Source organism: Beta vulgaris, chromosome 3, assembly GCF_026745355.1.
Source record: "Beta vulgaris subsp. vulgaris cultivar EL10 chromosome 3, EL10.2, whole genome shotgun sequence".
NCBI classification, from domain to species: Eukaryota; Viridiplantae; Streptophyta; class Magnoliopsida; order Caryophyllales; family Amaranthaceae; genus Beta; species Beta vulgaris.
Genome location: NC_079204.1, coordinates 10,901,831 through 10,923,114, shown reverse-complemented (window position 1 = coordinate 10,923,114; position 21,284 = coordinate 10,901,831). Strand labels below are relative to the sequence as shown.

Genomic DNA, 21,284 nt, shown 5'->3' with positions numbered 1-21,284 from the left:
ATGTTGCAACAGACATTGCATAGGAAGTATTTTGTACTTCGATTGATATCATGTTTACAAATAGATATTATGTGGTATTAATCTTTGCCAAAAAAATAGGTGATGATTTCAGAAAACAAGAGTCAAAAGACATATTATGCCATTATGGTAAATCAGAGCAAGAGGCCTGTCAGCCTGTGTTAAGTCCGTAAAAAGAATAAGTCTGCTGCACTAAAAACTGATAAAAGCTTCACCTATAAACGCCGTTCTGTGCAAAAACTCGAATTCTGTAGTTAAAATTACAAGGATGATGGATCCTCAATCGAATTAAAGGAAAGATCATCTGATTCTACCACTATTAATTCATGGCATGCGAGATATTACAAGCACAAATTGGAAAAACAATATTACCAAATGCTTAATTTTTAAAAACCACCACAATATCCTCACTCTAACTAGTTCCCGCCTGAGGCATTCATTTGTCCTCCTTTCCTTTACTTCACATGCCTGATGACTGTCTCTATTCGTACACGTAAATCAGGTATCTACATTGGTTAATCCATTTTATTCTGTATCTGCCGATGTATATGTACGAGAAACTCAACATAGGATAAACCCATTGGAGTCTTGTCTTCTACCATATATGATGAAAACAACATTCCTGGAGAAAAAAAAAGTCAGATATGAAAGAGAGAGACAGAGGCCTGCTTTAGTAAGGTTAAGAACTAGAATTATACAAATTACGCCAGTTCACTGTCCAAGAAAGAAAAGAAAAGCAATACCATTCTTTTATGTTGTACTTTTTCTAGTTACTGTAACTATATAGTTAGGTGAATGCTGAGCAGTTAGGTGAGTTGAGCACAAAAGCACAGGTCAAGCAAAAATGGTCTGAACATTTTGCATTGAAGGATAGTATGTTAACATGGAGAGCAGAGAGCCAGAGATACATGGTCAAGCTACAGAGAGATATTACTCTAGGCTACTGTTGTACCCAGAATTAATCCTGTGAGTCAGATCTTGGCCACTACATTCCTCTGAAAAATCGACCTAAGGTAGAAGGGTAATTCAAACACACTACAGGTTACCTCCTTACCATTTTACGTCACTACACCCTCATTTGACTCTCACTCAATAGCCAATAGTAAATGGACTGTGTATTTTAATCCGTCCCCCAAACTCCAACTTGGCATCAACCCCAACTCTACTCTCATCTACCAATACAATACAGTCTGCAAATAACCCACCGCGATATTTCACTCTGATATAATTGACAGGACAAAAGCACGTCCAACTTCTCAAAAGGAGGTCCTTTCAAAAAAAAAAAGAAGGGAGACCAAGATCACACAGGAGTAAAAGGATATATATGTTTATGATATAGTTCAAAAAAGTCTTCTCATTTTCTTACTTCTTCTTTCGCCTAACCCACTAAGCCGAATGTATATCGGCCTTGTCTTAGTCCAGGTGTGCAGAAAAATGGAATGGTAACAGCAATATTATGGGCCATTTGGAGAGATAATGGGAAGAATGCTTATGATTCAAGGACTCCAAAGGCTGTGGCGAAGACACTTACTATTTGGGGAGGGGGGTCAGGAGGGGTACTCCCTTCCTATATAAGCACATATACGAGCATTGCTTATACAAGATTACGAGAATAATGTGTGGTTATTAATGAACTAATTATATAAAGAATAGTCTTTGAACCAAAAGTCCGGATATTACCTGAAGGGTCTCCTTGCTTGCACAATTTTAAGCTGCAAGAAGGCATTTGGCAATAGTTAGTGGTATTTCACAAAAGAAATCAAGCATTATGTAATATTTTTCCTTAGAATTAAGTGAGTTAGCAGGTAAAGTACCGTAGATAGGAATATCTCTGACGTCGTATCTCATTAATGACTTCATTTAGCTTCTTTGATTGTGCATTATCATGTTGTTGCAGCACAAACTGCAAGTACATAAAGGCACAAACAGTATAGTCAACAAATATGAAGACTATAGCTACTATCTTGCCCAATCCAAGGACTAACTACTTCAATGAAGACTAAAAAGACCATGCAAAATGACTAGAAATTACAGTAAGCTGTTGCACGCATCTCTCACTATTTTATGATATGCATCCAGTACACATTGCAGCAATGCAAATATCGAATATTTTGACAAAATGCATAGAGCTACTCACATATGTATTAAGAATTTGCTATGTATTAAGAACAGTCATAGATGAGATGAACTGTATTGCATAGAGCAACTTCAAATACAGCTTATAAGCGCCATTATCTAGAACTGATGATGGCACTAAAGGGCCAAGGGGTAGAGCTTGATAAGTTTCCATGATGAATTTAAACATAAGCTTGGAATACCTGAGTAGGGATTTCCGCTACTGATGAAAAGCCAAACAATTGCTGCAGAAGATTAGAGTTCACAGAATTCCCGATATAAATTAAAGCATCTTGCCCATTCTCAAGAAGGTAAATTCCATCATCACTGATGTTTTCACTAGAAAGCGGTAGCGGAGATGGAATAAGGGAGCCATCCGTTTCCTGTCCAAGAGCAGTTGGGGAGACAGAACAGCATCGACATAAGAACAGAGGGGAAAAAGTGGCCAAGGAAAAGCTGCAAGAAAGCAATAACGTGTACCTTAGAAAAAAGATCATGGACAGAGATCAGCCTAGGATACACCAATGGAACTGCCAGAGGCGCAGATAATGAAGAAACATAAGTCATCCAAGACGACCGATCATCTATTCTTCCATCAGTTCTCAATCCGGTACTTTTAGTTAGTGCTGAAAAGAGTGATAAACAATATTAGGAATCCATGAAACAGAACCTTATACTGCTACATATTACATTACTTTAATATAACCTAGTTACACCAAGGAAAAAGGCTTATTACATATTAAGTGCAAGTGGGAACATGTTCTTTCAGTTCATATATGGTGATAATCCAAGGGAGAAATCAGGGCTCCATGGTCCACCTGTAATTTTTTTCCTACATTGTTGTCAAATCACATTACACTTCTATGTTCGCCTAGTGCGCTCTATAGAAGAACCCATCCGTAGTGAAGTTCACTGAAACAAGATAATCTCTAGGTGAAACTTGAAGAAAAAAATTAACATGACATCCAGACTTCCACAGATGCTCTTCTTCAGAGTACAAATGTGGTCAGCAGACTCAAAAGGCTGCTTTTGTAGCAAGTTAGCAACGCAGAGGCAGCTATTAGATGTAACAATCAGGAGACTCTGTCAGAATAATACACACTTCAAAAATATAGCAGTAACCAGTTCCCATGAAGGCAGGGACTTCAATAGCTAATGGAAATCGGTCATGTTTATGCTGGAGCTTCCCCAAGGCACGACATGATGGCTCACACCTAAGCAGGGACAGGCTGGGCAGCCAGACACAAAACCAAGTCCCAGGCATGGCGTTCCCCACGGACCTGTCGTGCTTCAATGCCGAAGTTTGTGCCTCATGCCGTGCTTTCGTAAATCCAAAAATGCAGCCCAGGATCGGTTCCGCGTGCTCAGTACCATGCTTCGGTGCCGGCACAGCCCAGTACCATCATACTGGATTCATGGTATTTGGGAATCCAGAGCTTATTCGAAAAATCATACTAGAAACAGGAAACTAGGAAAGCATATCGGCATCTGCCAAAATAATCTATTACTTATTTGACCATAAAAAAAAGCATGGAAATGTAAAATGTTCAGGATAAGCAGAAAGCTTAATTATTTCTAATTCTACACAAACCCGCAAAGCTTGGTCAGTTAGTACCTAGTTATGGCACAACCATTACAAAGATTCGAATCTCTGTGTTATTGGCATAGTTACTAATTCTAACCCCCAGGTACTCACCTTCTACTTTAAGAAAATGCAGAGATGAACAAGGATATGCGGGCTGAAGTTCTAACTAAAATTTTGTCCCTATGAACTTATCCGAGAAGCATAGAGCAGCTCAAAGAAATTACTTCAACTCAAGCATAAGAACACTTGTGTGTATAATTGGGGAGAGTTCGTGTTTGGAGGCATTTTGACCACAAAGTAATCCGATTTGAGACAGCTCTTTACCTGCAATTCTATCTAGTCCCAGACAGTGGAAGCAGGAAAGTTTAAACGCCATGAAATGTAAGCATATACTAGATTACACATAATATAATGTCAAATTCATCAGAAAGAAGAAGAAACATTTTAGGGCAAACAAGAAAGAATAATTGTAAAGGAAATAACAAATGGTTGATTACATCATGAATCTAATAAGGTCAGCATTCGCAAACATAGAACATGTTGCAAATTCCAACATGAACACATAACGTCGGTCTCTAGCAGTTGATCTAAATAAGCAAGGGGAGTCAAAACATACCAAGGGTGTATAACGGCAGCAGTTTGAGTGCCTCCGGCAGAATGAGTTGGCCAGAAGATTGGACTGTTGAGCAAAATTTTCGATATGCATGCAGAATGTTGACACAATGATTTGTTGCATGCTCCCTGACTTGTGAGAGTGGAAGAGTGGGAATTTCACTTGCAGCTGATCAAAATGGGTTTGTCAATTCATATAATAAACACACCGCAAAATCTAAGAGGAGGAGTATCACACTCATCTACAGTCAGGCAATATAAAATACATTACCTTCCTTCAAGAAACATGTGAATTGAGCATCCAAGTCAGCTGAGCGGAATAGATTAGGTAGCGTACTTGTACATGAGAGAGAGAGATTCATAACTCTGATTCTTCTTTGACCATACACAGTGGTGTAAAGAATGGCACACTGGATAAGCAGATGAGTTAGTTGAAGATAACAATCAAATAATTCCTCTACTAACATGAAATATATTCTAATTAAGTGGACAGGAAGATGTTGCTTATTCAAACAGGTGCAAGATCTAAACCATAAGCAAATTATAAAAGTTGTCGCCGTATGATGCACTGGTTTACCTGAAAAGCACATTCTGCACCATCTTGTAGTTTCTCATCATGTTTTAAGGTTACCATTATAGTCTTATCACAGTCAATCTGCATATCAATAGCTCAATTAGAATGATATCCAGTTCCGATCCACTGATTCCATAATAAGTTGCACACAGAAGTATAACGCACACACACAATAAATAAGCCTTGAAACTTTTGTCAAAAAAGAAAAGAAAAAGAGGTTCATTACAACACCTGGAAAAAAGTTGGGGTGCGGGGCTCAATCCAAAAAGAAGAACATAGTTTTGTGACAAAATTCCAGAAAATTCTGTTAATTTCCAGCTACATTTCCCAACAATAACCAAAAAATCAATTATAACGCTTACCCAATTACTCCTCCCAAGCAAAACCTTTTTCAAATGCTAAAACATGAACAATCAATTCACTTTGTGGCCCATGGCAGATTAGCAATACCCTTACCTTCAGAAACAATCCATCAATGACATTAACCTAAGCATATTTCCTAGAATACACTAAGTTGCCAGTTTTTTGTTTGGGTAAAACGTGTTAATAGATAAAACTCTGAGCAGATGGAGTATATGGAAAGCATCCACATAAATATACTTACCATATAATCTTTCATATGGCTCCAGGAGCCTATTCACCCACACAAAATAAAAAAAAATGGCAAGCTAATCCAGAGAGAAAAGGAAACGAATTCGAGTAGGCGTAAAGTTTTTTTCTTCTCCTTTAATAGATATGATATATTATCAGGAGTTCAGGATTCCAGGACTTCAGTCACCCAACCCTCCTTTAATAGATATAATAAAATCCTTATTCACAATGTTCTATCTAGTTGATGCTGAATGACAATTCCACAAAATTGGCCCTCTGTTATCTCATCTTTATCTAGAACTTTGTCAGGAAAGATGTATCATTTCGCAACATGGGAAAAAGAAAAATTGTTCATCTAGTATCGAAATTCTAATCTAATTATAAATTATTTAGGTATTAGACATAGCAGCGATATAGAGACCTCATGGAGAAAGTATCAGCACTCTTAACAAATATTTTTGCAAAGGTAGCCACAGGCCAATAAAAACTCAAAGATCACATCTACTTTTTGACAATTCTTACAATATATGTTTTAGAAACATGAAAAAAGGTATTGATCCTGAAACATGATGATACTCTGCTAAGCAGTAGAGAAAGATAGCTGTTTAAAATTATTGGGCTACTTCTAAATGCATAAATAAAACCAGATTTACTGTTTCTCTATTTAGGAAAAGCACCAGAATCAAGCAACAAAAGAGGATGTACATACTGCAGGAAGATCAACATCTGTTGGAATACGCTTGCAGAAGTTTCCAGTGTATTCTTGGACTTGCAGGCCCTAAACATTATATGAAAGAAACAATCTTAAATATAACAATTTAACAAACAATTTTATAATGAGCCTTTCCATGCTACAGAATACAAATAGCCTACCTGGCTACAGCGCACACGCATCACAGCTTCAAAACCCTGTGGCCTTGATACATTCCATCTAAGATCGTTACATAGCTTGGCATTATCAGAGAGTGCCGAGAAAGGATAATAATAATAAACCTAAAATAGTAAGAATAACAAATGGTTAAAAAGGGTCCTACGCAAGTTATATGTGACAAGTCCATTAGAATACAGCAAGGAACCATCCAGATTACAGAAAGCATGATGATATGTTCAAACAGTGACCATTTATTAGACAAACTACAAATCCAAACTCCATAAAGTAAATGCTCCATATGGAATACGAAGAAACTATAAAGATCCAGAAAGGAGCTCTTTTAGTACTGCACCCCTCTTAGCTCAATGTGGTCGACTCTGAATGTTAACACTGAAGATAAGAACTAAATCCTTGGTATTGCCATTTTGGCACAAAGTGTTCAATTTAGAGAACTTGAACCGTCAATCAATATTCAAAGCTATACAACTGCTTTAAAATTGGCTGATAATCCAACCATCTTATAAAAACAAAAACCGTCAGCACCTTTACCAATCCCCTGTTCATCTAGCAATCAAGTAAACCAGAGTAGTGCATAAGAAAGCAAGGGAAGAAGCTGCATTTTCAACAATAAACACAGCAACAACAACAAAGCCAAAGTCTTAATCCAAATAGGCTGGGTTAGTGGAATACCAAAATATACCAATTATTTAAGATAATCAATATCAAGAACACTGACCGACTTTCCATAAGCAATCTATAGCGCTCAATCTACTCCTCTTACTTCATACTTCCCTTTATTTCTTAATTTAATAGCCGTATTGAAATTACAGTGGCAACCTCTGACCCAACCTGAAGTTATTGAGAGAAACCTAGACCCAAAATAGACTGAACAAACCCGAATTTAACCTATTTACGGCATCTTGTAATTAAATTAATTTACATTATCTAAAATATTATTTGAGCCACCTCTAACTGGAATGTGCAGTGGAAGCTACATTGGGGGGGAATCGTGAAGTGTTCAAAACAATGTAAAAGAAAATGTACAGCTCAGTTTGAATAACCCAAACTACATTGATGTTTTAGTGTTTAAATTTACCGTTGGATTAAGTCATCAACACTAAAGCACATCGAAGAGCATCATACAAGAACAACAAGATCACATGGGCCAGAATGATGCAATACTGTGGCTATCCTTAGAATATTAGAATGTAGAAGGATCACAAGCCATAGTTTTGCTTAGATTCTAGTTAAAAGTTTATCATCTAAATATTGTAAAGCTAAAGCAGACAGATTCGAGATGCCTATATATGAAATATATTACTGAATATACTCCCTCTACTTCAAATATGCACCACAGAACAATCAAAGGAAACCCAGAGCCAATGGACTTCAGACACCACAACCTAAACATCCTAAAGACCTATCTGCAGAAGCAGTTTCATAACATCATAAGATAAAGAAACTTCAATTCTTCCAGACCATGCAAAGGAACATCACAATAGTTATATATATATTTCCACAAGCAACAAGCAGATACCCTGAAAATGTAAAAGTTGTTGATATAGTTGTCTTTTACTAAGTCCAGCATCATCAAGGCCATCTGAACACAAGCTACAAGCACAACTAAACACAGTTCTGAAATCCATTCCTAAACTGAAAATCCACTACTAGGCACCAATAGTAAGCAATTCATGAAGCACCATTCTGGTACACAAAATAACCTTCACCAATAAACAGGATTGCAGCAGAAAATCTTGACATAAAAGGAGCATTTTACAACGTGATAAATAGACCAACGAAAGAGTCATTCATGTATACCTGTCCCCCAGTAGTCCTTGGCAAGAGAGAGATAGAAGCAATATCCACATACGATTGGGTAGTAAGAAACACATCAACGCAGACCTGAAATCATTGCAAAGAGAACAGGAAACTGAGTGTCCAAGGTGCTCAAATTAACTAGAAACACTGACTAGCAGTTACCTAACGGCTTTTGCAATGTCACACAGATGTCATAATAGTCACCTGATATTCAGCCAACTCTAAAGCCATTTCTCTCAAAGTCTTGTCCACAGGCTGAAGCAACTTATGAGCCTCCTGAGATTAATAAGATTATAGGAATGCGTCTTTTGTTAAAAGCCAAAATCATGCTTATGGACCATAAAAAGCATATTACAGAAAACAGAAAAAGTATCCTCTTGAAATAAATAAGTTCAACAATGTCAAATTAGCAGAATTGTTTTACAATTCCCAGGATCAGAAATGGTCGGTCATTTAGCAAAGAAAAAGAGAGGAGAGAAGAGGTCCAATTATGTTCTGTGCTGGTCCACTGAATTCAAGCCATACGTAAGACCGAAGAAATATATCAGCTCAGTAGGTGAATCAAACCAGCATCTTATGTTAAGCACAAGAATACGAAAAGAGATCAGAAACATAATGATGATTTGGTAGTTATCAATCAAGTCTTAAAAGGAAGAAACCATCTAGTCAACCCCAAAACATTCTTAGTTCAGAAATTTTGAAAAAATCGAAATTGGAGATTCATTTTTATTATGAAGCACTGAAGCAAGCAACCCGCAAGACTAGACATACCACGATGACTAAGCTCCCTAACAAAAAGTGACAGGCTTAAACTGCAGATCTCATGACTAAACAAATGACTTTTAGCAACAAAAAATACTCAGTTAGCAGCTAAACAAATGGCTTTTAGCAGCACAAAACTGTCTCCCATATTCTAGTTTCATCACCAACCTGGCTGTCACAACAACAATTATTTTTAAAGAGAGAATAAATAATGAAAAAAGGAAGCAAAAACCTAGGGGATAAGTTTTAAAACTAAAACACGACTCCCGCCTATAGCAAAAGCAAACACAGCACACCTCTGGCTCTGGTTCCCCAAGCATACAAAACGGCCCGACAAGTGAGCAACAAAATGGGCACCCTCAACTATGACAGAGATGCCCCCACCAAAAGGCAAGAAGAGGGTGTACCTGGGTTGGTATTTTTGGAGTACAATGATCTCTTAATAATTCCTCTGTTTTTTAATAGTTGTACCCAAATCCTTGGCACGTTTGTCCAAGCACAAATTTGAGCATTGATATCTATGATTGTGCATAGGTTAAAATTGTAAAAAGATGATTTTATGAAAAAAAAAACATGGAGAACAATCCAGCAAGTTCCACATGACTAGATTTATCCTTACATATACATAATAGAAGACGGTCAAAGTCGAAAATTGAAATAGTGTCAAAAGTTGATATGGTACAACTACTATATTTCTGAAGTTACCTTATCTCCAGCAGATATGTTTGCTCTACCTTCAGCTTCTCTAGCAGAAAGGTTGCTAATGCCAATTGATGGTAAGACTGCACACACCAAGAGTTATACTCTTATAATTTATAACATTTTTTATACGTACGAACACTGAGGCAACTCAATAAAGGACAAAAAACTGTAGCCAACTAAAAAACAAACACCCGTTTTTTAGCAATAACCGTCAGTCTTTCTATTCAGAAATGTCTCACGATTATAGAAGCCATTCCAGAAAAAGTATAATTCAATTCCTGGCATCTGCATGACAACCTAAAAAAGGCCTTTCCAGTTTCTATAACATGAAATTGTTCTGAGACAGATTATAACCAACCTTAGGACGTAGGAAGGACATGCAAGAAGAGGAACTGTGTATAACAATAGAAACGAGCAAAGATTTTATAAGCTTAAGCTAGCAAGGGAGAGAACCAAAAGTGAAGCCAAGAAAACCACTTTCTTAGCAGTAGAATTTTCAAAGTGTGTATACCTCAAAACTTCTAGCATTTGGCTTTAAGCCTTGGTATTTCACCTATTTCCATAATATCAAACTCCACCACTAATTACTAATTCCATAATATCCAGGACAAGACAATACTGCAGCTACCAATTTGTTGTTTCCAATCTAATTGTAACTGACATGAATAAATTCACCAGGAAAAGCAAAAAAGCAGAGAGATGTATTTTTCTGTAATGCAGCCTTCCTTAGGCTACAATGTGCTGTCCTCAATCAATTTAGAGATGATAATTACTCTCAATCACAATAAAAAGAACAGCTATGGATATAAGAATCTTTTAAGCTCTAACCTCTGCTCTTATGGTTAAATAGTACAAAATGATGGTAGCATTATAAATTGAGTTAGACTGACTAGTGTTACCATAGGATGCACATATATCACCAAAACTTTGTCTGATGCCAACATAGAGAGTTTGAGAAAAAATATTCTAGATATGTAAAGGGTAGTCTGATTAATAACATTTGCATAAAATGTAATGTTTCCACGTGCAAGAAAGATTTACTCAATTAACCATAAGGGAGAGTAAAGCATTTTCTGTTTTTAATAACAATGACAAAGCATTGCTAAGAGATATAAATATATAAATCACTTGCCTGATTGAAAGACTAAAAGCTTTCCTCCAGTGCTCTTCATTGCCAAGTATGCCCCCTACAGGTAAATTAAGCATTTTATCATACTTGTCACCAAATTCTATCGCAACAGAGCATAAAGTATTTTTTTTTTAAATTCGAACTTTATATCTGATTCTGATCCCTCTCTTCATCCAGACCACCTCCCAGTTCTCAAGGACCATTAATCATACTTGTCATCAAACTTCTAAAGAATTTTGTTAAGTCATACTTGTCACAAAAGTCTATGCCAGCATGTTAACTGAAACAGCATTATACAAACAAAATGATTTTTCCAGTATTTACATGAATATTTTATCACAATACAGGCCTTAAGTCTCTATCCTTCTCATGCATAGTTTGATTTCAGACAATGTGATTTAGCAGTTAGAACAACAGCACCGAGAAAGCACACACATTCGAATTTGATATGGTGAAGATACACAGATGAAAAATGACCGATGGCTCTACTATACACAACAGTATAAGGTTAATCCTGCAGCAGGTCACGGTTCTGATAATATTAAAAAGTATAAAATGGTTAATCATAACTTTGGTGACTTGTTGACATAACAAACAAAAGAAAAATCTAGTGCAACAAAGCAAGGGTATCATGCTCAAAAACAAGATTTATGATCACACTTGTTTTCATCTAAACATGGCTGAACTGACACCAATCGTACCTTGACTGCAGCACCAAAGGCCGAATCAGCAGTCATATTACTCTGAAACATGGTTGGAATGCTTTCCAGCAATAGCTCTAAATGTTGACGGCACTAAGTCAAAAAAATAAAAATCTTTAGTTGATGAACTTAACCACAAGTAGAGGGAAAAAGGTCCATGTTTGATGTAAAACCTCGGAAAGTTGAACTATGATATCAGTCTCTAGAGGAGTATAGACATCTTGTACATCAGGAACTATGAGCATCAGTGGCTGCAAAACAGAGCAACACTTTAGAAAATTGCTACTTGTTGGCACATTAGACATGCATTAGTAACATACAATTCAATATAATATATGATTTATATAGAAAAAAAGAGTGCTCCAGCCACAATATGATAAGTGTAAGGATAAGATCATAAGACACAAGGAAGACAAATTTAGTAACCAAATAAAAAACAATAATCCCAAGGATCTAAACGCAAGAATAATCAACCAGATAACTGATCCCCTAAAACAATCCGACATCTTGAACTTGTAGCCTCTAAGTTCTATTTTTAGCTAAGAAGCAGCTTGCCAGCATCCTTATATTCTAACCCCATATTCACTATCACAGCTAGGGCTAGAAAAGACTAACGACCCCTTTCAATATAAATATCCAGCAGAGAAGAAAGCTTCCTGTCTCATGGAGTAAGTATATTAAAATCCATTATGTGAGGGTTGCACTTAGTAAATTCTCAATTGATTATAAGAATACATAGTAGATTGAGGGTCAATTATAGACGTGGTAAGTATGCTGATCAAGCCAGAACTCCCAGTTGTTAACAATTGCCTTTCTTAAGAATGCTAATCTCAACGAGTTGATGGCATAGAATGCTAACGGGAAATTCTTAGATGTTTCTTTTTCAAGACTTCTTATGATTGCAGAAAGAAGGTTTGGTTTTAAGGTCATTAGAACTACTCTACTTTCTCTTGTGGAGGTTGATCCACACATAAATCATGAGATGTTTTGACTGCACGATAAGAGAAGTTCTAAATTTCTCAAAGAAACTCCATAGCAATTTCTCAGCTAATGATATTCCAAAGAAGAAGGCTTCATGATGCCTCCTACAGCTTTTTTTCTCTCGCAACAGCAGTTAAGGTGAAAAGTCCTGAATCCTGACATAGAACGTCTTCAAGGAAAGAGAGTCTAGACTTCCAAGCTACTGTATCCTATGTCCATTAGAGAAACTCTCTTGATTGTCTTTTACTCTTCTGTCCTTGGTTCTCGCTGTTTGGAATTTTTCCGGGATGGGTTGGGTTAAACCTCGTTCAGAATAAGATGTCCTAATGGCATCAAAAAGAAGGTCAAAAAGTTGGACACTCAAAACGTAGGAAAAAAATTCTATTGCCAATCTGCTGGTGCACTTGGAAAGAATGAAAATAAAGAATTATTGAGGGTAAAGCTCGCTTTCCTCAAGAATTCAACTTTCTTTCTTGAGGCTATTATGCTGGAGTTCAATGTTAGTATCTGATTCTGAGAGGCTCTTGACTTTCCTTGAATTCTAGCTAACATGTAACATAATAGCGCGAGCTTTTGGGGCATGCCATTTTTTGCTCTACCCCTAAGAAAAAGTTGCGATATGATCAGCATTCAGAAATGCATCAAAAGGAACATCAAACCAAGACAATTAATAAGTGTGGCATGCGTTAAGGATTTATAGGACAGCTGACTGTAAACCTGCTGCAGTGCACGTTTTAGATTGTAAAAATGTATCGTTGAGTCAAATGTTGCGATTCCCACCATAGTTCTAGGACCTTCCTGCAATCAAGAAACATGGGAACATAGAAAGCCATTACTAGGAGTCTGTAGGGTGTCTGACATGCATTGCGAATTTTAAGAAGACCCAAATTCCATAATACACATTACAAATAAAAATAAAAATCTGTGACATAAATGAACTAGTTAATATCATCATGTAATACTTTTCTGACATCTATTTATCAATTTCACAATACTAGTAAAAGAAGATATGGAAATTTTCTAAAATAAAAAAGTTTGACCTATTATTTTGAAACAAAGGTAGACTTTAAAAACAGAAAGGAAAAAGGAAATAAGATTTTCATGCAACCATAAAATTCAATGGAATAATATATTTTTTCAGACCGAAATAATCCAGCTGAAAGCCTGAAAACTCAAATCTCTGATATCATTATCTTTATTTGTCATCAATAAAACATATCCGAAATCGATGAATGGTGCTGTTCACATTTTAACCAGAAATATTGCATCTTAACGTGACACTTACTGGGAGATCAGCAATAACTTGACTGATAGCACTACAAGCAGCTGCAGTCGCACCAGTTTGTATGGCATTCATGGAAACATCAACAAGGAAGAAGAACACTGCAGGCATTGGATCACGCACCTATAAAGACAAGAAAAGCAGCGGTCAATATTACGATTCTAGTTTTTCTAGCATGGTTCGTGAGTTTAGATACAATTCTGATTTCCCTCACTTTCTCCCGTTTGATCATGTACATATTTGAATATGCTTCTGATTTGGTCCATTTCCACGATTTTCAGAATATCCCTCAATTTTCCGTGAAATGTACTCTGACAAGTTGGGCAGTAATCTACCATATAACTAGGTCATATTCTGTGAAAAGTATTCATAACATGAGTATCTCCCCACACATGGGTGAGGGGGGAGAGGGGAGCCTCAACCCCCCCCCCCAAAAAAAAGAAAAAGATTTGCATTTTTTAAAAAAATAAATGTAAAAAATTGTTGGAATATCTCCAATAGGTTTAATTTTCAGATTCCCCCTCCTAAATATTTGAACCCCCTATATAGTTTTCTGGTTTCAGCTCTGTCCCCGCGGACTGCAAAGTGGAAATAATCAAACAATAATTGATGAAGTTGTATGAAAACCAACCATGTATTCTTTTGTTGCAACAAATTCGACTGTTCCTCTGCATAATTCAGCCCTTTCATCAGCATCTCGACGCCGACCATCAGGCCCAAGATTGCATTGGTAGTCACGTGGAGTTTCATCAGTAAATCCTGCAAAAAGCATAAAACCAAATTTGCAAGTATGAAGGACAAGATCTTATCCAAGTATTAACAAATAGCTAAATTTAGTAAAAGAAGTTTTATGGAACTTGCCATTGAGAATATGTAGAGCTTATATTTAAGACTGTGAAGTGAAAATTCTTATACTGTGGTCATTATACAGTACCCTGCCTTCTATATACTTATAATTCCAAATCAATTATGCAGAATCATCTGGAGTCTGGACTCCAAGCAATGATTCTATAAAAGAACAAGATTAGGAGCCTTACAGTTTACAAGGTTAGAAACAAAATTATGTATTTTCGAAACAGGAATTGAAGTGGTAGATGACAATGATGATACTACTATAATATGGCCTCATGAAGCGATAATGTTAATACACTTCATCCAGTTACAAATCTGGTGAAGGCTTTAGAGATACAAAGAGACTTGGATACCTCCTGCAATGCAATGAGAAACCCAGAAAGGAAACTCTCACAAAGTGGTTCAGACAACCTATATGCTTTACATATGCATAAATAGTAAAATTATGTATTATGCTGTCCTTATGTATTATGCAGGCTTTCTCAGTAGACTTCCTTCTACGAATCTTAACAATCAACTTCCTTCACTTCAATCAAAATTTCATTTTCAGGTTCACTATGTTAGCAACTCAGTTTACACAAGCTTTCCACATTGAACCCTCGCAAAGATTCTAAAGATACCTTTTAAATAAATTAAAAAAGATGTTCTTGAAAGCAATTTCTAACTGCTAAAACATGAGAACTGATGAGACTATAGTTACAAAACTCCATCAGGCAAAAGAAAAAAAAAATCATTGTTGATACAAACCACACAAGTTGCAGATGAATTGACGTCCCTGATTGATAAACTTCATGAAAGGGTTTATGTAGCCTTTGCAGCGAGAGCATCGCAAAGGACCTCTTTCCCCAAAGTCAACAACCTGAAAGAAGATAAATCAATCTTAGAGAAATAACTGTGTGACAAACTTAACATGCATACTAACGGAGGTCAGCAAACAAAATGCTTCCCAGTATCATAACTGATGAACTTCATTATCCAGATATCAGAAGACAAGTTGCACAATTCCAGAAAATATGACGTGTAGAAACTTATATTTTTAGTAGGCGTATAGAAAGTTCATAAGGGCTATTTTCCATTTCTACCCTCCATCTGTTTGCGAAGACCTAAGAATCAACTATAAAACAAATAAGCTTCAAACAAGAAAACAGAGGCTATGAGATACAATTGTAAAACTAATCAGTGTATTTGGTTCACAACGAATGCTCAAATTTTGGGGCTAAGCTCTATTCCAGGTAGTACTATATTCTCTGATTCTTTCCAATTCTGGATATTCCCTTCTACTACCTCCTGTAATGTAATAGCATCTAGATGCCTTTATTCCGCTCCACTTAAAAACTCTACAGGAGATCAACAAACCCTTGATCTAACTAACTCTTAACATACAAACATCTCAGAATTACTTTCCATGAGGTGTCACTCCATTTCCCTTAGAGGCTCTTCTTGCATAAGTGAACAGCAGAGGCCTATGCTGATGCCTTGCATGTTCAGTGATCACCCCATGCGCTTGGCAGGTTAGGTAGCATGAACTTCACTTGTCATTGTCAAGCAGTGGCAATAACGTGGTCAACGTCTTTGCAGCTCGCATATGATATCCCAAGAAGATGGTCAGTGCAAAACTGCCTTACACTGTTTGACTCCCTTCTCAATTCTCACAACTAAAGAATCAGAATCTCAAGTAGGGGTCCGTCCAGCAATCTTATTCAGCACTCTTAAGAAAAAATATTCACCGAAACATTGGGCTGGTTATCAGATCATTCCTAATCACTGTCTCTCCCAAACAAATCTGTCTACTTTTATCCCTTTATCTTCCTGTGAACTCTAATTCCAAAATATAAACAGAAGCACTTCATCGCCAGGTAACAACATATTACCTGGATGGGCTCCTCAGATGGATGAGGAAGAGCAAAGGGTTGAACAAGCAAAGCCAACTGCATCCCAGATGTTGCCAAAACCTCGCTAGTGCATGGGATCTGTTAAAAAAGCAGAACATTATCAGTCATTCTAAGATCTGAACTCTAAAGTAAAAAGAAATTTATTCCCTGCTTAAATAATCAGGCTAATTACCTGACTTGAAGTACACCTCATGTAGCGAGGGCTACAATTTCCTGTGTCTGTAACAATATACTCGCTTGTAGCAGGCTTCACCAAGGACAGGGAGACAATAGAGTTTAGAAGCATTGCATAGTAGAATGAATAGTAACATACTGAAACATATTGCATGTACAAACTCAAAAGAAAAGTAAGGAATGAACGGTCAATTAGCGATTACAAGGAAACCTAATTGACAGAGAAAGCCAAACGTTGAACATAAACCGAGAATTCCTTGTGGGATGCCATCCCAAAAAGAAGTTACATTAACAATCCACCAAAAAGTGGAGGTCGTACAAAGCTTTATCCACTTATTAAATCTGTGTGTTACTCTAAACAATAAACAGCTGAATGGGCATCTCCTCTAATCCTGTTCCCTTCTCATGAAAGATTTAAAATTTTGTTTTTAATGTCTGGACTTTGGGATGCCATTTTCCATACCTCCTACCCCATTTTATGAAATAGGAAAAACATAACTTTACAATATGGTGACCTTTTCCTCCTCCTTATCCTTTAAATGCTTAAACTTATAGAGCAAATGTTTCTTCCTGATTCCCTCTTCCTCTTCAAATTTCCAATTATGAATTAAAATAACCAATTTACCATTCTCCTCTTCCACTTCTCCCCCAAAAAACAAAGACATAAAGTTATTACACTATTTCCTTCAGGTTCCAACACCTTACAACGTTAAAAATAAATAGGGTCTCCTTGTTTAGTTTATAGCTAAATACTATACTCACAATAGCGTTCTTACAATGTCCAATTCTCAATAAAATTCATTTCTGCTACTTGAAAGATCCAATAGTCCATCAGGACCCATAAGGAATGGAAGTTAAAGCCCAAAACACTCACTACAATAGCTAAGACATATTACATGATTTTCAAATATTGTATTTATTGTTTCTACAGTAGATCAAGATAAAGTACCGGAGGAGGATTGGCCTGATTGCTCTGACGAGTCTCATACAAGATAACTGTTGAGCTTGGAATGGGGCGAGGAATTTGGTTGGGATCAACCTTTGATGCTGTCGGACCTCCAATATGACTGATAGCAGGTGGCATTGTAGCCATGCTTTGGCTAGCTAATGGTGGTGGCATTCCATACATCATTGGTGGTTGCACAGAACTGGACAATGAGGAAGGAGCCAACTGACAAATTCATGATTTAAACCCAATATAAAATATAAGTCAAACAGTACCACAAGAGATTATCTGATGTTTATCACCAAAGCACATGCTTGTAAAATGCATGCCAGCATAAAATGTAAGTACAAGTTCAGAGGAAGTATAGCATAATATTATAGAAGGGAACATCACAATATCACACATCAGAAAGCAGGAATGTTAGAAACATAAATGCATAGATATATCAAGGAAGGTTACAGGTAAACATGGGGAAAGAATAAACTTTAAAAAGGTCTAGGAAATTTCTTAGCCCACCATAAAAACAGAGATAAGAACTCCTATTTAGATCACAAGAATCCTTAGATGTCTCAAATGCAGCAACCTCAAAGTCAAAATTTCAGACAATGTTGAAACAACTTTACGTTAGAGTAGTTCTTAGTATGAAAACGCCATATAACAGGTCAATGTTGAAAGCATATGGACTTCGATGAGATCTTATGCCTCAAACACAGCATTTTGTAATAAGAAAATTACACCATTTAGACATATGTGGCATATACTCTACCAACAGGAAAGAAATTCTGCCCAAAAAAATCAACATTTTGTTTAGCATTAGTTCGTGCACTTAAATTTGGAACAGCATTTATAACTTAGAAAGGGATACATAATGTAGTATCAAGCCATCGATATGTTAAAGGTTCAAAAACAACAAGCAGGTTTAAACATGCAGAAAGAAGTGTAGGTACCTGACGCGGTTGTGTCTGCCATGGTTGTTGCCCGAAAGTAGAGCCGGATGGTGGTTGACCACGTTGTGGTACAACGGAAAAAGGAGATGCTGGTTGTGATGGTCCTGACAGAGAATCCATTGGAGGAGCAGGTGGACCACTAGCACGCTGACTTCCTTGATAAGGATGCATCATGGGAGGCTGCATTCCAGAAGGTGGGGGCCCTCCTACGAAAGATTGCTGCGCTCCTTCAACAGGAGGCCTGCCAGGAAAAGCTCCAGATGAGAATGGAGGCCCATTGCTGATGGGCCGTGGTTGAGTGGAGGAGGAAGGAAGTGGACCTGTCGTTGCTGGTGAAGATCCAAAGCCAGAAGGGCGAGCACTTAAATGCTGGGGTATAGGTTGTGAACCTTGAAAGGGAGGGGGAGATACACCTGGAGGATGAGACCCAGGAGGAGGACCTCTAGAGGCGAAAGGAGGCTGACCAGGCATAGGACCTGAAGGTCTACCGGGTCCCATAATGGATGGCATCGTACTTTGTGGAGGTCCACCAGGGGTTACCACGCCCCTAGGAACAACACCAGGTGGCGGGGGTCCCGGCCTAGATACAGGCGAAAGTCCTGAAAAAGGTGATGGGTTTTGGCCAAAAGGGGGCGGCCTACTAGGCCCACCAAAAGGTGGCACTGGAGCATTTTGTGGTCGATTAAGCTGCAAATTCTGGAAGTTTTGTGACAATGAAGCATCTGGACCTCTAGGAAAATTAGGAATATAACCAGCCGGTGGTCCAACCGGTCGTTGGGTGTTGGGTCTAGATGCCCCTGGCTGTACAGGAGCCGACATTGCACCAAAAAAAACTAGTATTTCCCCTCAAAACTTCAAACAGATATCGCCGTCCCTTTGCAGAACTGATAAAGACAAACTGACCAGCAAATAAGTCAGGCAAACAATTTATAATTGACAATTGTAATACTTAATCTTAGTATAATCACGTTACAGCTCAATAGCATCAGGTTCTAGTGTAAATTATAAAGGCAAAACCTTGCTCATAAAAATACTGTCCTAATCACTCAATTCCCTTGATGAACAACATCAAGCAGAAATCAACCAGTAATTCCCAATCAAATAAACATCACTTTATTCCAAAATCAAAGCAAGTTCAAGTGGTTTACAGGGAAATCAACTCAGATATTTTAGGGCTTTGAAACATTCATCTTTTTATTTCATTAATTCAACAATTATGCATACAAGATCATATAGTTCTAACAATGCAGTTTAGGTTGTGTTTGAAAACAAGCAATTCATTTCAAATGATAAATTTCAATTTCAGAATTTGAAATTTCAGAATCCAGTTCCAAAAGATGTGTTTGGAAAATTACAGAATTTCATTTTCAACATGATGTTTGGAGGTAAGTAGAATTTGTAAGGATGGAATTGTGAATTTTAATGTCTTTAGTCTCACTAATGAAGGATTTCCTCTGCCAATCATTTGATTCATCAATGGTGGATAATCAATAATAGAGAACAAATAAAAGAAGTAAAAGAAATCAGCTTAAACTAGCATCAACCTCTGATTAAATTTGGAAAAAATTAACCCCAACTTAAGAATTTACTCTTTGGAAAAAAACTAAAAGTAAAAACCCCTAAAGCTTAGCCCAAGATTGAACCTATCGAAGATTGAAGATTTCGAATGTGTAACAACCAAATTTCAGTTCTTGAGCCATGTAAGCTGTTCGAAAATACTATAACAGAAAAAAAAAAAAAAAAAAACATCAATTTCTTCAATAAAAGGAAAAAATTTCAGTTTTATGCTATTATATCTGAAATAGTGTTCCATATTGATTTAAACTGTGATGTCATTGCTGTTTTGAGAATCAATTAAAAGTTTATAATTGAAATTATAAACCCTAATTATTACCCCAAATTAATTATTCCAAATTGACAAAGTAGTTTAATTGAAATGAAATCAAAGCTTTAAAACTTGAAATTCACCTCAAATCGAGCCAAAAAAAAAAAACTAAACAATTCACCTCAAATCGCTTATAACATCAAATATTTGTTTGAAATTCATAAACATGGACTAATGGGAAGATTGAAGAACGCAATCTTTTCAATTTGATTATGATCATATAAAAAGAAATAGGGGTTAAACGCGATTACCTGATTGACGCAAATGCGAAGATTGAAGAAAGAAAATTAGGGAAATTTGTAACCTAAACAAGGTTTTAGAATGGCTGAGGAGCGAAAATTGAGAGTGATCTATGCTTCGATCAAATGGTACATACTTTGGAGGGTCCGTTGAAAGATGTAAGAAACATGCTCAAATATATACTCTATTTATTTATTTTTATTACATATAACTTCTTCTTTTGGAAAGGAGATATGACGTCAAAAAATTGAATATTGAAGTATGACTTTTGTTTTTGGGTGCTATGCTTGTTTGATACTCCCTCTGTTTCATTTTAATCTACACACTTACACTTTTCACGCATACCAATGCAAAACTTTGAGGACATATATCTTTAGCATGGTTGCTAAATATAACCTCACTTTACTAATACAACTCTACAAAATATCTAAAATACCCTTAGCCTTAAAACTCATTTCACCCATTTCTCTCTAAGTGCTCCTCTCTTCACTCCCCCCTCTCTCTCCTTCCTTCTTCCTCCTTCGTCCTCTTGAAGATGTTTCTGATTCAATATATATTGATGATCTATGTATGAAGCAATACTGATAATTAATTTTCCCTCCTTGCA

The 21,284-nt window shown here is 36.8% G+C and overlaps 1 protein-coding gene across 2 annotated transcripts; it reads right to left on the bottom strand.

Moving 5' to 3' along the window:
* Positions 1–203: 203 nt before the first annotated feature.
* LOC104906594 (protein transport protein SEC24 B) lies at positions 204–20,851 on the bottom strand. Of its 2 annotated transcripts, none has more exons than XM_010695367.3 (25): positions 20,689–20,851; positions 18,553–19,450; positions 17,609–17,830; positions 16,658–16,732; positions 16,465–16,563; positions 15,341–15,452; positions 14,373–14,500; positions 13,745–13,864; positions 13,177–13,257; positions 11,652–11,729; positions 11,479–11,571; positions 10,781–10,835; positions 9,652–9,728; positions 8,389–8,460; positions 8,185–8,268; positions 6,369–6,488; positions 6,205–6,273; positions 4,908–4,985; positions 4,602–4,740; positions 4,335–4,499; positions 2,614–2,759; positions 2,337–2,516; positions 1,833–1,921; positions 1,699–1,730; positions 204–640 (listed from the first exon to the last, which is right to left on the bottom strand). In XM_010695367.3, the coding sequence occupies exons 2-25, from the start codon at positions 19,369–19,371 to the stop codon at positions 534–536; spliced, it is 3,240 nt and encodes a 1,079-aa protein (XP_010693669.1). In that variant the 5' UTR covers positions 19,372–19,450; positions 20,689–20,851; the 3' UTR covers positions 204–533. The 2 variants fall into 2 exon arrangements, with proteins under 2 accessions (XP_010693669.1, XP_010693670.1); XM_010695368.3 differs by having other exon boundaries at positions 18,553–19,436.
* Between the last annotated feature and the right edge of the window lie 433 nt (positions 20,852–21,284).

Excerpts from the sequence above, each read along its gene's own strand:
- LOC104906594 (XM_010695367.3), bottom strand. The coding sequence starts at position 19,371 with ATGTCGGCTCCTGTACAGCCAGGGGCATCTAGACCCAACACCCAACGA. Across the intron at positions 14,501-15,340 it reads ATTCATCTGCAACTTGTGTG|GATTTACTGATGAAACTCCA; the intron begins GTTTGTATCAAC and ends TGCTTTTTGCAG. Across the intron at positions 1,731-1,832 it reads CAGAGATATTCCTATCTACG|CTTAAAATTGTGCAAGCAAG; the intron begins GTACTTTACCTG and ends GCCTTCTTGCAG.